Genomic DNA, 17,488 nt, shown 5'->3' on the forward strand with positions numbered 1-17,488 from the left:
CCGCCAGTTGAACATGTACACCTTACAGTCCTTCCATACACTGAATATACTAGACCTATTGCTTATAGTATCTGAGATATGGACTTGACCACTAAAACTTAACCTTGTTACTGATCCATGAAATGAGGTCAAGGTCAAGTGAAAACTGTCTGACAGGCATGAGGACCTTGCAAGGTACGCACATACCAAATATAGTTATCCAATTACTTATAATAAGAGAGAATTTAACATTACAAAAAATCTTAACTTTTTTTTCAAGTAGTCACTGAACCATGGAAATGAGGTCAAGGACATTGGACATGTGACTGACGGAAAGTTCTTAATATGAAGCATCTATATACAAAGTATGAAGCATCCAGGTCTTCTTCCTTCTAAAATATAAAGCTTTTAAGAATTGAGCTAACGCCGCCGTAGCCGCCGCCGCCGGAACACTATCCCTAAGTCGAGCTTTCTGCAACAAATATTGCAGGCTCGACAAAAATTGTTCAAATCCCTGCAGCTAGTTATCACTTAAAAATAAACTAAAGTGTAATAAGCCATTGTAATTTCCAATTGTCAAAAAATAATATTCAGCAAAGATCTCTTAAAACTATCGGACAAGATTTTAATAACATTAGCATGCTTAGAAGTTTCTAACCATTCAGCACATTATATAAAATAAATAATGAAAATATAAAGAGATAGTTTATGTTTTGATTGGATTAATTATTGATTTTGATCATATATACAAACTTAGACCATGATGAGTGGGATATGACATTAATTTGATGTCATTGCAACATTAGTATTTAAGAAACTGAAATAAAATTAATCAGATAATTGACTTGTTCATGGGTGACATTATGCTGATTATCATTATCTAAACTTGAACCCTGAAATGATTTCATATTTTATATTTATCTCAACAAATTATGACACAGTTAGTCTACAAAATCTTTCAAAATGTTGAACATAAGTTACGACATTTTCTCTAATACATGTATTCCAAACAAGATATTCATTAGTTTAAATGAATCATTACACTCTCACAGCACCTCAAAGCATTCTAAAAATTATCAAATTATTTGGAACTGATGATTTAATTCAATGAAATATTAAGTGAAGTTTTTCTGTAGTATTGGACAAGATAAAACTTTATTCATGCTTAGGTTTAATTTATTTGAATAAATAAAGGCAACAGTAGTATACTGCTGTTCAAAACTCATATGTAGACATAAAATATGTCTACCCAAATTTAAAAAAATAGCACTTTAAAAGATTTTTTAAAACACAATGCTAAATCAGAGAAGGAAACGTAAGTAGCGGCATGTGTTAACACAAAATGGCATTTGATTCTGAAAAGACAGTGATAAACAAATAATAAGATAAATAGGGTGGGAATGGGGTTTGATAATTGAGCGAGGAAAAAAGCTTGGAATTTAATGTGATAGGTTATAAATACATGCATAATTCATACAACAATTAATATCCCGCTGTTATAAAGGAATTTTAATACTGAATTTAAAAAAAAAAATTAATGCAGTTAAAATAATGTAAGAAAAGAGCCAACCGTACCCTGGTAAAAGTTGGGATCACATATTTGTATAAAATTTCATAACTTATTCCCTCAAATTCCTGCTTGATACCATGTAGGATTAAATAAATCAGCCCTCATGTGAATGGATTTCCAAAGGAAAAACGTATGGCACATACAACTAAATTATCCTCAATGTATTTTAATACATTAATGTATCGACATAAAAGAGTTGGCAAGTTATGCATATTAAATTAAAACAAAACCATGCAGGTTTAATTGATGTTATAACAATGATAATGAAGGGTATAAAGGGTTAATTTCGTGCAACATGTTTTGCATTTTTATTTCATGTGCAGCTGTGACAAAAGTTCGTTATACACTGTGTTTTCGTGAAATCGTTAAAAAGATCAATGTGCAAGAAATTTTGAATTGTTTGTTCATCGTAAAATGACAATTTCATTCCACGTTCTTCCGTGCAGATAACCCCCTTTACGCCCCTAATAATGAATTCAAACCATTGTAGGACATTTAGGCAATTTCAGAAGACATCTGAGGAAATTTATGGCACAAAAAGAACTCCGTTTACTCTAGCATGCTATTTCTTTTGTTGATCTGATAATACATGTATACCAAAGTACCATATAAATTTCCTTGGTTTCTTAACTACAAATAATTCCAATTTGAACCAAATTGAAACAAAATTAGATACAACTATTAAAGTCAACCAATTAAAAAAAAATGGTATTAAGTGGAACTGTAACGTTTTCAATAAAATCAGGCTTTCTAAAATACAGGTGATTGGATTTACTGAGATCTGAAATTAGCTACAATATAGGCTCTAAAATTTTGATTGTTTCCTAGTGCCATTGAATAGTAGGTAAATGTCTTGTGCCCGTTCTGAAATATGAAATCATAAAAAAATATAGCGGATTTTATTACATGTAACTAAACATAAACAAATCTGTGTGATAATAACAAATAATGCTGCAGTTTTATATCATAAGAAGTTAACAGCAAAAATGAAAATAGGTGTAAAACAAAAATGAAAATGTGTTATAAAAAATAATGAGAAATATATGTGATTAGTGTGGTTATGTGGTCATAAACATAATGTCTCATCTGATAGCAGATACGGCAGCAGCACTGCAAAAATAACTTGTAAATTAATAAGTCCAGAAAAGTTAACAGAACAAAGCGTTAGATAACAATCTGACATACTCCTTTTCAGCATAATCATCAATCTTTCAAACACAATTTGTTAGATTAAATTGTAGTGTGCTTAATAAGTTTAACAAAGAAGTCAACCATATTGAAAATTCTGCAGCAAATTATTTTATTTGTTCTCACATGCATTCATAATTTGCAGATTCTAAATAATTTGAAAATAGACTAAAATTTGCATTTTCATCAAAATTGCTAAGAAGCACATTTTTTACACCATCATTGCTACACTTATTGGTACCACATTGATACTTTTTATTTGGTTTGTTTGTGTTTTGCATAATCTTATCTCTAAAAAAAGACATAAATGAAATCTTAACAAAGTAAAAAGTTTAAATTTCAGTGATAAAATATGCCAAATGAGGCTTTTGTCACACTGTGTTCATCTGCTAATGGTAGATGTATGATAAATAAAAATACAATAGTAATTCCTAATACAAAAAAACTCATTTTTGCTGATAATAAATATATGCTTTGCTCAATAATTTAATACATACTTATGTTGACTAGAGTAGAGTATATAACATGTCATGGCTTTTTCTTTTATATACATTTTTTTAAAACAACTACATGCATTGCTATTTATAGATTATCTTTGATTATCTCAACCAGATTGATTTTCTCGTTTGAGCTGGTATAGCAAAAGTGAGAAAAGCAATCGAGTTGAGATGACCAATGATAATCTGTTTATCGCTATTTTACCTATGACGACGTTGTCAATTTCATTAGCAATGCCAACTGGCCTCCTTAGTTTCTAGTGATAATTTTTCAATCTCAATCGAGAAGCATGATATGAAAATTATCACAAAAAAAGATCAAAGGAAAAATGCACAAAATAGTGATAATGCTGCCTATCTGCTTTATAGGTATAACTACAGTAAGAATATATAGGATTTTAAGAATGAAATGGACACAGATCATTTCAAATTTGACCTGTTCCATGTCACTTTTTCGGATGTTAGATGGCACATCTTTAATTACCTGTTATGACATGGATTTAACTTAAAATTAATATCAGTAAAAAGCATGCAAAGATGGTTACAAAGAAAAATGTCATAATAAGAAGAAAAAAACAAATTAATAGAATAAAAAGATAATGTTTTAAGCAATTACATAAACAAAATATCATTGTAGAAATGCAAAGCATTGACAATAGTAGTGGCAACATGATAACCACACATTTCATTATAAATACAAAGCTATACAATCAAAGTATGCTATGTGAACACATGGTCTTATGTTCTTCAAGAAGTTTTTATTTGAATCAAAACATGTAATGTAAAATTAATTATCCTAGTACAGTCATGACAGTTACATTCTATTTTAAAGTATTGATTCATCTATTCAAAATTCTGATTCCTACAAATGTCAAACAGACCATTAGAAATTAAATATGTACATAGATATATATTTCATAAATGTGTTAGCACAAACAAACAATAGCATAGCTTTAAACAGTTTCTTATCAATGTAACAACACATTTTGTTCTTGAAAAAAATGAAAAAAGGTATAAAGACAAAATATTAAAAAAATGGCATACAAATAAAATGGTTTTATAACTGTGCTATACCATGTATACTGAATATCTCATTTGTATTTCAGTGAACTCAGCACTGTACTTCAAACCATCACACTTTAGAGAAAGCAAAGCATCTAAATGTGAGTTAGAGCCTACTACATTTGTACACTAGTACCGTATATACTGCTTCATAACAGAAGGAGGGGATTCTCAAGATTTATTTTTTGTTACTTTTTACTTTGATTGAATCTCAATTCTAATTGATCAAATAATAAAAGTAGTACGTGTGCAATTGTAAGAGAAAACATAGGTTAAAATAATGTCTAAAATATAGCTCGAAAATTAATAAACATTTTTCAAGCATACACATACAAATATATATTCATATGAAACATACATTGTATGGTATATGTGTAAAGTAATTATACATGACTTATCATTTAACAATGCAAATAAAAACAACAGTTGATTATGCTTATACAAACTCAGTATGGGTACCACTACCAGAGATGAAAATATATGCTTCGCAGTGGCAGGCAACACTGCAAGATTTAATTAAGAATGTTGACAACTTTAAATGATCAAGACCTGCTCGGAAATAAATTGATAAAGTTGGTCATACCAGATGCTGGACAATCGAAGTAAAAAATAGAAGTATATGTAAGTCAATTATGTAAGTTAAACTGGTTCAAATAGAAATGACAGTAATACTGGTTGTATGGCCATCAAAAATCCAAAGAAGATGTTGGTTATTTTACTGAATATTGAGGGCAACATAAACTTCTCCCTGAAGCTTCCTTAATGTGAAGTCAGGAATCCTAGATCACATTGCAAGGTCTGGTTTCCCCTGATTTATGTGTATATAAAAATAACATACTATCAGACTACAAGCTGCTAGTTCTAATTATTTACACAGCTGAACACACATCAATAAAATGGAAGCTTAAAATAACAATAGCACTGGAAAAGGGGATTTCATAACAATGGATACTTATAATATATAAATATATAAAATCTCAAATAAATATGATATTCTTCAGTCACAGGATTAAAAAAATACTAAAGCCATAAACAAAATCAACTTCAAATATCTTTTACACTCTGTTGAAGGATTTATAATTGTATCTAATATGTACCCTTCTCTTCTTTAAAAATCTATACATTAATATCATCAAAACAAATATTGTACATGAAATAATAAGATAAACACCACTTGGTGAATGTGTACTACTTGGAAGATACTCTCCTTCAGCTTTTGATTCGTTAATCAATTTGACTTTTATTTTATTACTTGCACTATCTTTGTTGTCTTTGTCAACATTGATATCTTTTTCGTCATACTCGTCATTTGTATAGTCGTCATGTTTATTTTTATCTTCGTAGTAAGTATAGTCTGTATCATCTGGTTTTGGCACTACTTTTTTTTCCACTATGTCTGCTAGGTTTTTCACCTTGAGGTTTTTTTCTTTTTTATTCTCATCATAATCACCTTCATATCCATTTTCCTCATTTTGATGATCATCAAATTGTACATTTTTATTACCTCCCTTTTCATCATCTTCATCATTTTCATCTTCATCTTCCTCATTCTCATCAGCATAATAATCATCGTCTTTATTATTATCATTGATTTGAGCTGCTAACACATTGTTATTCATTGCTAGACCTTTGACTAAGTTGCCATCTTGTGCTCCTTTATAATCAAACTTATCAACACCGCTATCATTGATATTAAGTAAATGTCTTTGTTGCAGCATTTCTTTGGTATTTTCTGCCAATGTTTTAGGTCCAGGTAATAGTAGGTAACGTAGATAGATCATTAAAGCACCTGCTGCTACTGCAGTTTTATGAGCCAAACATCCATCTACAATAGAAATGGTTTACTTATGTGTGTTACTCTTATAAAGAATGATGAACAACAGTCTTGTAGGAAGAGAATGCTTATTGCTATGAAATTATTATACATGAATCATTGAGGTTGCCTAAGAAAAGGCCTTAAAAAATGAGTTGTGTTTATTGACACTCAATACATTTTCTCATCCTCATCTCAAGGTGACTAAGAAAAGTGTGTGATAAGTTGTATTTCTTTCATTTTTTTTATTTAAGTTCTCTGTTGAGAAGTCCAACAAAACATACATACAGATTTCTTGTATATGACTGCAATCTTAAAATTAATTGTGAACTAGCATAATTACAGGAAATTTGCACTTTTAATTTAGTAAACAGTTATGCCATGGACCCAAGATAAACCCATTGTATATACTAATGATTTGAATTTAAATTGTTCCAGGAATAGGATGGAATATTGTAGAAAGCATTCGATCAGAATTCAATGGCCATAGAGAAGATACATGAATTACAGAAGGTGTAAAAAAAGTGTAAAAAAATGACTGATTTTAGCTCTAATCTTAGAAAAAGGAACAATTAACAATTCATAAATCAGTTCTTAATAGTACATACTCTCCATTTCCTTTTCCGCCAGAAGCATCCTCTGTCCATGAAATACTGATTTCTGTTCAATACCAGGTCTCCCTAGTTTTGGTTGAGAAAATGACTTTACAACATTTTCACTTCCTTTGGCCACCAACTCTGGTCCGTTCTGCATGACAACATTGTTTGTCATTTGAACATTTCCAAGATTTTTATTAGTATTTAATTCACCTGCTAAATTCAGAACTGGTGGTTGCACATTAACAGTATGTTTACCAAACTTTGTAATATTCTGAGAAAGTTTTCCTTGAAATTTTAATAGTTTATGAACAGGGCTATCCTCATAATCATAATTTGTTGACCCTAAATATTTTTTTAAACCTGCTGGGTTTAGTTCAACTTTCTTCATGATACCATAGCAACCCACATCTTTTTGCCATGATAAAATCTGATCCAAAAAGTTATCTGATAAAAACTGGTAAAATCCAAGGCTTGGACAAACAAATTCTGAAAGATACATTACATAGACCACATAAATGAATTGAAGACTAAGAGAAACAAAGAGATTGTCATTTCCTAAATTTAAAATAGTCACAAAATAAAAAACTTAAATTCACTGACACATCTATGATCTTAATTTTACAAATTTAAGTAATAAAAATATTAAAACTAGAAGCTACATGTATTAACCAGAGAAATTATAAGGCCATGATTGAAAGAAAAGACATCAACTAAATTTAAATTTATTGTTGTATGGTGTTAAGATCATTAATTTCTATGATATCTAAATAAACTAGTATTACTTAAATTGAGTCTAAAACAACTATTTTTACCTTCAAATTTTATAAAATCTGAAAGATTATTTCTTCTTTTACTGCTTAATACTAGTAAAGGAATAAACATTTAAATTAATAGGAAAATTACTACTGATAACCAACTTACGCTGTTCCATAAATAAATCCTGAAACCTTGGAATGATTTGACCTTTAAGAGTGCCATGAACAATATGCATCATCTCTAGGTAGTTGTTGGTACAGAATTCTAACTGTATATTATGTGTCTGTCCTCTACCATTTGTTACAAGTAAATTTGATAATTCCTCATAACATCCAGCCTGCAAAAATAAAACAAATAATTTTCCCTTAGATTTGTTGAAAGAAAAACAATAAGTCAAAATATGAGCGTCTGCTTTTTCTGTAAGACGTCAATCATTAAAAGAACTTAATACCACCATATTCTTCATGTGTCAGTTGTTCAGTGGTTGTTGTTTATTCATGCATGTCTGGCATTTCTTAAATTGTTTTGTTACAAATTATGCCATTTATTTTATTAATTGATTTTTTTCATATTTCTACGAATGGATGTATGGAAATTGTCAAAGACCATTGACTCATAGTTGTTCACGTCCACTACATTATAACCTTGGTTACTAGTTGCCTCATTGTTATTCATACCACATATCTTTATTTTGATAAAGAAAATGTAATCAAAATAATGTAGATCAATGTTGTACTACACAGATGCTATTAATTTATTTAATTTTAATCTAGATTTGGTACATTTTAGTTTGACAATAGGTATACACATTTATCTTTAAAGACGACTGCTATATATGTTTTGGTGATGCTTTTAATTTTAGTTTTACAATTGGTTGCTCACATACTCTCTTTTCCCTTGTACATTTTAATCTACAACAAAAAGTGTATGTGCCCCAGCTGCATTTATATAGGAGCATGTATATAATATTTGAGTTTAAAGATTATATATAATACCTGTTCAGACAGCATGGTCCATAACATTTGATGAGTTATACCATATCCTGTCAGCCCTTTCCTTGTCATCAGTTCTATACAGAAGGGACTGACACCACATTTCTTCTTTGATGGTTGGTACCCCATTATCTCCATCATACATTTATCTGACTCTTTCTCATTTAAAGAAGCTGCAAGTAATAATACAAGTAAACTAAATTAAGTCTTATTCAAAAGACAATGATAAGGATTTTTTTTTAAATATTTCATTTCACTACTGGTTGTGAACAATGTCCTTTAGAGCTGCAACAATGACCCTAAGGTTCTTCCTTTTCAATTCATAATACATTGTAACAGTACATTTGTAGCTAAGAAATAACATGTTTATTGGAACGTTATGCTAAAATCTACAGATTATTTCAATATTATATATGTTCTTTGTTGTTTAGTACATTATATATACCTTTTTTTGTCATATCATAATTACATGCATGCATAAAGTACAAGATGAACTGTGAGTGTGAGAGTTGATATGAATCTACAAAAATGTAGCTACTTCATTTGAATGGAATTAAAACAGTGCAATGGTGAAAAGAAGTTTTAAAGATGCATAACTCGGGATGGATACTTACATACAGAACTCTTTTTATATACTTGTTGATCCCACAATAACTGGAATTGCAAATGTTTGTAGTCCTTATGCAAAGACCAAGGATTACCAAGAAGAAACTTCATAGATTGAAAATATTCTTCATCATCCTTTCTAACGAAATCTAGAGCATCTTCACATGTTTTTGTTGACACAGTCTTCATAGATTTTAATTTCTCTATCATATTAGGTTTTATTTGTTTTATTGTTCCATTTTCAACCTTCACAATTATTGCTGCTAAATGACCTGAAACATAAAATTCATTCAATAGATATTTTAGATAATTGGTTCATTTTTAAATAAAATCTTTATATAAATTTCATAATAAAATGTATATTTTGCAGTGCTTCGCACGGCAGATGAATGTCATGTATGTGTTGTTTCTTTCAAATGCACATAAACTTACATGTCAGATCAATGATCATGCTGTCCTACATGTAAAATGTACATGTAGTATGTACTTTAATAAATAAATGAATCCACAAAAAAACATTAATTTCGAGTTTTCTAGTGATGACTTAATTAATCATGTACAAATATTTCATCAAAGCTATAGGGTTGACCAGAAGCATCTTCCTTTGATTTGGTAGAGAGAAAAATCATCACTGGTTGTATCATGATTCAGCTCATTTTTTATACATTTACTGCTTAATAATTTTGTTGGATTTTTTTTTTATTGTAGCAAAAAATTGGGCAAGATTGTTGTATTCAATACATGTATACAGGTACGGCCAGAATGTTTTGTCGGCATAAATTAGGGCCAGAATGTGTTTCTCTCTATCTGTGGTACTGGTCAACTTAACGGTAGCGAATCACATTTAAATTGGCATATAAACCAAAAATGTATTACATACACCTAAATACGAGCAAATAAAATCTTTAAAAATAACAAATTGTCACATAAAACATACAGAAAATGGCAAAGGCAACGAAATATAGTCTGAATATAAACCATTTAACATTCATGATTAAGAAAAAAAGTGCAAGTATTAAAGGGGGTGTACGCCCTATCTGGATCCGCCACTACATGTAGGTAGGGAGGGCTCCCTTTTAACAAATTATGGACCTGCGCCTGTCAGTCAGATGTTAGATTTTTGGAGGCTCATACGGAGACAAGAAGAAGTTACATTTTCAAGAAATCAGGGTACATGTATACATGTAGTGTGCAGCATAATATTAACTTTTTGGGGCCTTTTTTGTAAATAATCTTTTGGAATTACTCATTTATTTATATTTATCTTCCTGTGTTGCACAACAATTTAAACACTTTATTATTATGCATGCAATTTAAAGTAAAAGTGTTAAATTGTCCTATCTGAATTAATATGAATAAAATATACAAATAAATGTATGATCGTGTCGAAACAGCTGCTGACTGACCCTCTATAACTCTCAAGCCAAACAATCCATCCACGTTCAGGTCTTGATAATTGTTCTTATAGTACTCTATCATATTATCCACAGCACCAATAACTGTATCGATATATAAAGGAGATAGAAATGCACATTTAGACAACAGAAGAAAATTTAGCAGAAAAATCCAAACGACCACCGCCATCTTTAGCTCGGCGGTATGTCTGAAAACCGTTACAACCACCAAACAACAATGGATTTATATTTTTAGATCATAAAATCAACCAGGTCTCGAATAAAAAATTTAAATGTTTAACGGAATTGTTCTGAACACATGTTTTTCTTTGCATCTGTTCGTTCGCCGTCCATCTGTCCCGCTTCAGGTTTAAAAAGTTTCCCCATTTCCATTTTCAATTTTATTTGGCAAAGTAGTTTTTGATGACGTTAAACCTTTGTGCTGATTCTAAAGAAAAAAGCACAGCCTTTCCCTTGTACTCTCATATTTGTCAATAAGCGGCTTGATAGATAGAGGATTATTGAATGCAGTGCTAGCAATGATTTCCTTAAACAATTTCATAAGTTAACTTATAATTTATAAAACAAATTTAAATTCTAGTACACCTACTAGGGTGCGCTCGACTTCACTGACTCAGCACTTGTTTTTTTTTTTATAAATGCTAGTACATCAAAAAAAATACGTGAATAATCTATGATTAAAGTTTTATAACAAAAATCCTTTTTTTAAAGACTGTGGTGTTGTTTTTTTTTTTTTACAAAACTCAAGCTTGGTTTAATATGCCACAAAATCCCCCTTTTTTTTTATTAAATACAATAAAACAATAAGTAATAATGCTTTGCACGAAGTTTCTTCTTGATATATGTACATAATGGTCAATCTCTATTATTCATTATTTTTGCTGATTTGATAGTACTAGTCTATTGCAGTTTAAAATTTTCGTAACTCCCACGGCTAGTAGCCTACAGAAGGGTTCATAAACCTTAACTTGAAACTTAGTACTCATGTGTCTTAAAAGGCTATATGTTATGATCTTATAATTTTAATGCCAAATTATAGTTTGGACTTCAATTTTTCGGTACACTGAACACAGAAAATGAAAGTGCGAGTGGGGCATCCGTCATTCTTGTTTTCATTTACTGTTTTCTGCCTTTCTTCCTCTTTAGTTTGTATTATCCACCAGTCCACTATATTTGTACAACCCAAAATGGGTAAATATCCATTAGTAAAATGTATAGTCACAGTATCAATAAGTATTTACAGAGGAAAAAGTAATAATAATTAAAATCTGGGCCTAAGAAATTATGTACACCCTTATATATATTAATCTCAAATATCTATGATTTGACATTCATTCATGCTTACCTGTACCAAGTCAGGAGCCTGTAATTCAGTGGTTGTCATTTGTTTATGTGTTACATATTTGTTTTTCGTTCATTTTTTTACATAAATAAGGTCGTTAGTTTTTTCGTTTGAATTGTTTTACATTGTCTTATCGGGGCCTTTTATAGCTGACTATGCGGTATGGGCTTTGTTCATTGTTGAAGGCCGTACGGTGACCTATAGTTGTTAATGTCTGTGTACTTTTGGTGTTTTGTAGATAATTGTCTCATTGGCAATCATACCACATCTTCTTTTTTATATTTACTACTATTTTTTTTTAAAGAAAAGGATGACCGTTACATAATTTATGTGTTCCTAGTAATTAGACTGTGTGGACTTCGCTTTTCAAATTTGTGCTATGGCATATGGAATATATATATATCCTTAGCCATGCATCTGTGATAAAGTTTGATATTACCCAACACAATAAGAGCCAAATAATTGTGGTGTCCTATAAACATTTTTGAGAAGATGACTTCATCTTTACCATTAAAATCCGATGTCGTAATAGCTTCCGTGAATGCTAGTCGCGATCTGTTCAGCGGAATTATAAGTCATTCGGTTGTCTCTTTAGTATTGTGGTGTCGAAATTTTAGTTGTAATCGATAAGAAGATGTGGTGCTGGTGCCAATAAGCCTAACTCTCCATCCAAGTCACAATGTATGAAAAGTTAACAACTATATGTCATGTAAAGTATGGACTTTAATAAGGAGCATTGGCTCACACTGAACAGCATGCTATAGGAGCTGGACTGGGATACAATGTTCTTTATATTCCAATTCATACAGGATAATTATCTTTGATGATACATATCACTTAATTCATGTCAACTCTCATCCATCGGTTCTTTCAGTTAGGGAAGTATACTCTGATTGGGGAAACAACCGTGCAATTCTCTTAACGTTAACATATCATACTTATATCCGTTTACTTGCACGATCCATAAAGTTATTTTAAAAGATAAAACTTGTCCTTTGATATTATGAGATGATAATGATCTAATTACTCTCTATACGAGAACACACTTTTTTTGTACTTTTCCATGATGATCGAAAAGAAAGAGGTGACATACAGTGGCGGATCCAGGGGGGGGGGGTTACGACCGGGGGTTGGAACCCCCTTTTTTTTTGGCCGATCAATGCATTTGAATGGGAGCATATAGTTGGACCCCCCTTTTTACTCTGGGTTGGGAACCCCCCTTTTTAAAATGGCTGGATCCGCCACTGACATACACTGTATTTGTGTCGATTGTAGAGAGTTAAATGATATTATTGTAAAAGATCCTTACCCTCTTGCTTTAGTGTGTTTCACGTCACTTTTAGTGCATGCTCATTTTTTATTTGACTTTTTTCGAATAGCTTGGAGTAAAAAGTAAAAGTCAATAGTATTTTAAAATCAATATCAACTTGAATTGATCACAAAAACTGATATTGATAGAAGAATGTGGCAAATGTCTTGCGCGCACACTATAATTTGTGTAAATATTTTTATTTGTAGAAGACTTGATTTTTATTTTGAGGAAGATCTAAATTAATATATATTATATATTGAACGTTAAATATTTTCTTTCTAGGGAAGATGTGCCATAATTTAAATGTTCTCTTTATTCTTTATGCCGTATGACTGTGTTACAAACAGTCAACTTTTGTTACCTACCACACACATACTCAGTCTGTTAAAACATTTATATATACCTACATGTACAGCCTATTGAATTGGCTGCCGTTAATCTTCATTCTTTAAATGGTTAAACGTACAGTTGTGTAACATAGAGTGAAAAATCAATCGTAATTTAAAATGCACAGAATTTTAATATTGACAAAGTAATGGTTTCCAGTGAAAATGTATGACAGAACTACCCTTTTTCTTGATATTTGCGGATTTATAGCACTCTGTTCTGGTAAGAACTTTTAAAAGTAGATTAGTGTGATTTACTAACCGACTTTTGAATAAGCAAGACATATTTCAACAACATTCGTATCTTTTTTGTCTTTGCCCTTTGTATACGTACATTTCTTTTGTACATAAATCTGGAATCTTAGTGTAAAAATGAGCGTATGTCAAATTTTAAGGATCATATTCTTGTTTCCATGTCGATATTTCAAAATGTGTGAGTGTCCATATTGTATCTGTGTGTTTAAAGAACACATTCATATATCGAACAGATATGTATCAGTCTTAACATGTGTGTTTTATTAAAGGATTTCATTGTGTAAATAACTTATCTACCCGATTCATTGATTGTGGTAAACGTTAGTGACGAATGTTTTCTACAGCTAAAGTTGGCTTTAGAAGGAGACTATGATGACTGTGTTGTTATTTTTTATTCCACTTATCTGAGTCACTGACCCTTGAAGACATAAACAATTTGAACACGAGAATAAAGCCAATAATCCAAGATTAAAACATTTAAATAACATATAGATATAAGAAGATGTGGTATGACTTATATTCCCGTTTGAATTTAGAACATCCTTCGATTGTATTTTCATTACATGTAATTTTGACTATCTTTTCTAGGAGTATCAGCAACAGATATAGATGAAGATGGGTATTCTATAGCCGATAACACGATACCTGTTGTTGTTATTAGTTTACTGTCCGTTTTGATTTTGATATCATTGGTGCTGTTATGCGCAGGGGATTCCAATGTGCAACACAACGATGCAGGTGAATCACTCGAGCAATGTCAAACATTAAAAACTTGTATAGCCATTATAGCTTAAAGTCGGGGAATGTAAATCATTGTTAATTTTGTCTGATTCAATAATCGTATAGCCATTATAGCTAGAAGTCGGGCATTGCCAAAAATTTAAAAATCGTATAACCATTATAGCTAATAGTCGGACAATGCCAAACATTCAAAAATCGTATAGCCATTATAGCTAAAGGTCGAACAATGCCAAACATTTAAAAATTGTATAGCCATGATGTATTATAGCTAAAAGTCAGGCAATGCCAAACATATAAAAATGGTATAACTATTATCACTGAAAGTCGGGCAATGCCAAAATGATTCAAATATCGTATAGCCATTATAGCTAAAAGTCGGACAATGCCAAACATTTAAAAATCGTATAGCCATGCATTACAGCTAAAAGTCGGACAATGCCAATCATTTAAAAACCATATAGTCATTAAAGCTAAAAAAAATCGGACAATGCCAAACATTCAAAAATCGTACAGCCATTACTAGCTAAAAGTGGGACAAAGCCAAACATTTAAAAATCGTATAGCCATTATAGCTAAAAGTCTGGCAATGCGAAACATTCAAAAATCGTATAGCCATGATGTATAATCACCAAAAGTCGGACAATGCCAAACATTTAAAAATTGTATAGCCATGATGTATTATCACTAAAAGTTGGGCGATGCAAAACTTTTTAAAATCGTATAGCCATTTAAGCTAAAAGTCGGACAATGCCAAACATTTAAAAATTGTATAGCCATGATGTATTATCACTAAAAGTCGGGCTATGCCAAGCATTCAAAAATCGTATAGCCATTTAAGCTAAAAGTCGGGTAGTGCCAAACATATAAAAATGGTATAACCATTATCACTGAAAGTCGGGCAATGCCAAACATTTAAAAATCGTATAGACATTACAGCTGAAAGTCGGCTATTTGACATTTGGTACTGGATAATGTATTTATTTTATAAATACGTTAGAAATCATTGATCCTGAATAATACGAAATATATATTTTTGTCTCTTTGTCTTAAAATTTCGTACAAATACATTTCATATAAATACGCATCATTTACGTTTTTTATTGCAGGAAATACTCAACGAAAATCAATAACATCGCCAGAAAAAAAGAAAAACAATGCATTTCAAGAAGTAGAACTTTCAAAACCGCGTAAAAATAACAACGCACAACCAACTAGTGCAGACAGTGACATAATCAAAAAATCAAGTAATCTTCAACGAAAAGGAAATGATTGGCCTCCACTTGACAACAGAAAAGGCTCCTTAGAACATCAGTCCTCCGGTACAACAGATATAACACATGCAAAACAGAACACGGCAATATTGGCGGTGGAGGATAATACAAATCAAGCATCTACGAGTTACCAAAATGAAAATGTAAACAGCGAAGCACGATTTTCTGGTGGAAGGTCTCTGGATGTACAACCGAACACCCAAGCAAGAAATCGTTCAACCAGTGAGACACCAGATAGTCATATAGGAAGTATGAACTCTCAAAACAGTAGTTTGCAAAGGGAAAGACTAAATACCATTAACAGACAAAATCGTGAGGACACTGCTGATGATATTGGTTATCATAGTGATTTTTCTAGAAGTATTAAACCCGACACAGAATCAAATCCGTTGAGTACATTTAGGTCATCTCAGCCACAATCAAACCCTAGGTCTGCAACAACAGGCTATGGCGTAGATGATGATGATGTCATCGAGACCTATCAAGATGACGGAGAGAGTATAGATTGGGACTAATTAATTTTAAACTACGTTTTTCTTTTATTATTTGATGTAACGCAGCAGGTCTGTGTTTCTGTATCTCTTCTGTTTTAATAAAACAAGTTTTTTTTATATTTAAAAAAAATATTTTTGTGATTTATTTCTAAATTCATAAATACATTTACTACTTACATATATTCTTCAGTAATGAACAAAAATGTTTCTTTCGAATTCGACAGTTTCATCACATGTATTATGCAATACTTTAGCTTACACAGAACATCATGCTGGTCAGAATATAAAAGAACGTGATAGAATTCAGAATACAGTACAAAATGTTGAAGATAACAAAAATATCGGACTCCAAGGAAAATTCAAAACGAAAAGACCTGTTTTCTCACAACCAAAAGATTTTGAAAGCGATATATATTAAACATTTTTGAAATATTAGAGACTTATCAAGCGCAGCAAAAATTGTCTCTGAAAAAAAGCTGATTTGATTTTTTGTGAAACTGACTCCAGAATGACATTGGCTACTTCATTCGATATTATTAGAATTAAATCTTTCACTTTGTTGAATTTTGATGTCGCTTGAAAATAAGACAGAGAAAACACCATATTTAAAAGAAAAGAGACACAGACGATGGTTGAGACAAACAATGTATCATGGTTTATACAAAGTTATAGTAAAACTCTGGCAGTGGCTAGTTTGCCAGCGCCGGCACTACAGAAAATGTGTTATTTTGTGTGCTCTATTAAAAAATAATGTGACAATCAATACTAAATTCGGCAAAATAGCAGATCATAAGATATTTTCTATTTTATTTTGCCTGCCGCAAATAGCCACTGCCTTATATAAACCCCACATACATATCGGGAATTAATTAAGAGGCACCTGATAGGTAAGTATGATCAAGTATAGTTCCTCCCACACGTGAAAACATGTGAAAAATTGCCGCGTGGATGAAATTAGGTCACTGATGATGACCCATAATTGATCATGATTTGAATAAAAAACACAGCCTTACAGCTGAGACTAGTCTACTGTGTTAGATGAATTAATAAATACTTTATTTGTAAGAAGCATATATACGCTATGGCAAACGAAAATATATACAATATATGACAAACAAAAGATAGCAGAGAACAGTAGTTACAAAGTGTACAATAATATTAAAAAGTATGACAATATATGTGATCTAATTTTCCAAGCAACATTTAAATA

General features: G+C 31.1%; 2 protein-coding genes across 2 annotated transcripts; one reads left to right on the forward strand and one right to left on the reverse strand.

Moving 5' to 3' along the window:
- Window positions 1–2,278: 2,278 nt before the first annotated feature.
- Window positions 2,279–10,678, reverse strand: LOC134712135 (uncharacterized). The gene is made up of 6 exons (XM_063573314.1): window positions 10,469–10,678; window positions 9,071–9,334; window positions 8,460–8,629; window positions 7,630–7,801; window positions 6,718–7,194; window positions 2,279–6,121 (listed from the first exon to the last, which is right to left on the reverse strand). Exons 1-6 carry the CDS (start codon window positions 10,644–10,646, stop codon window positions 5,352–5,354), a joined length of 2,031 nt encoding a protein of 676 aa, XP_063429384.1. The 5' UTR covers window positions 10,647–10,678; the 3' UTR covers window positions 2,279–5,351.
- A 2,851-nt stretch (window positions 10,679–13,529) lies between these two features.
- LOC134712136 (uncharacterized) lies at window positions 13,530–16,396 on the forward strand. Its single transcript, XM_063573315.1, has 3 exons — window positions 13,530–13,740; window positions 14,361–14,510; window positions 15,620–16,396. The coding sequence occupies exons 1-3, from the start codon at window positions 13,683–13,685 to the stop codon at window positions 16,297–16,299; spliced, it is 888 nt and encodes a 295-aa protein (XP_063429385.1). The 5' UTR covers window positions 13,530–13,682; the 3' UTR covers window positions 16,300–16,396.
- The last annotated feature ends 1,092 nt before the right edge of the window (window positions 16,397–17,488 follow it).

Source organism: Mytilus trossulus, chromosome 3 (genome assembly GCF_036588685.1).
Source record: "Mytilus trossulus isolate FHL-02 chromosome 3, PNRI_Mtr1.1.1.hap1, whole genome shotgun sequence".
Taxonomy (NCBI): Eukaryota; Metazoa; Mollusca; class Bivalvia; order Mytilida; family Mytilidae; genus Mytilus; species Mytilus trossulus.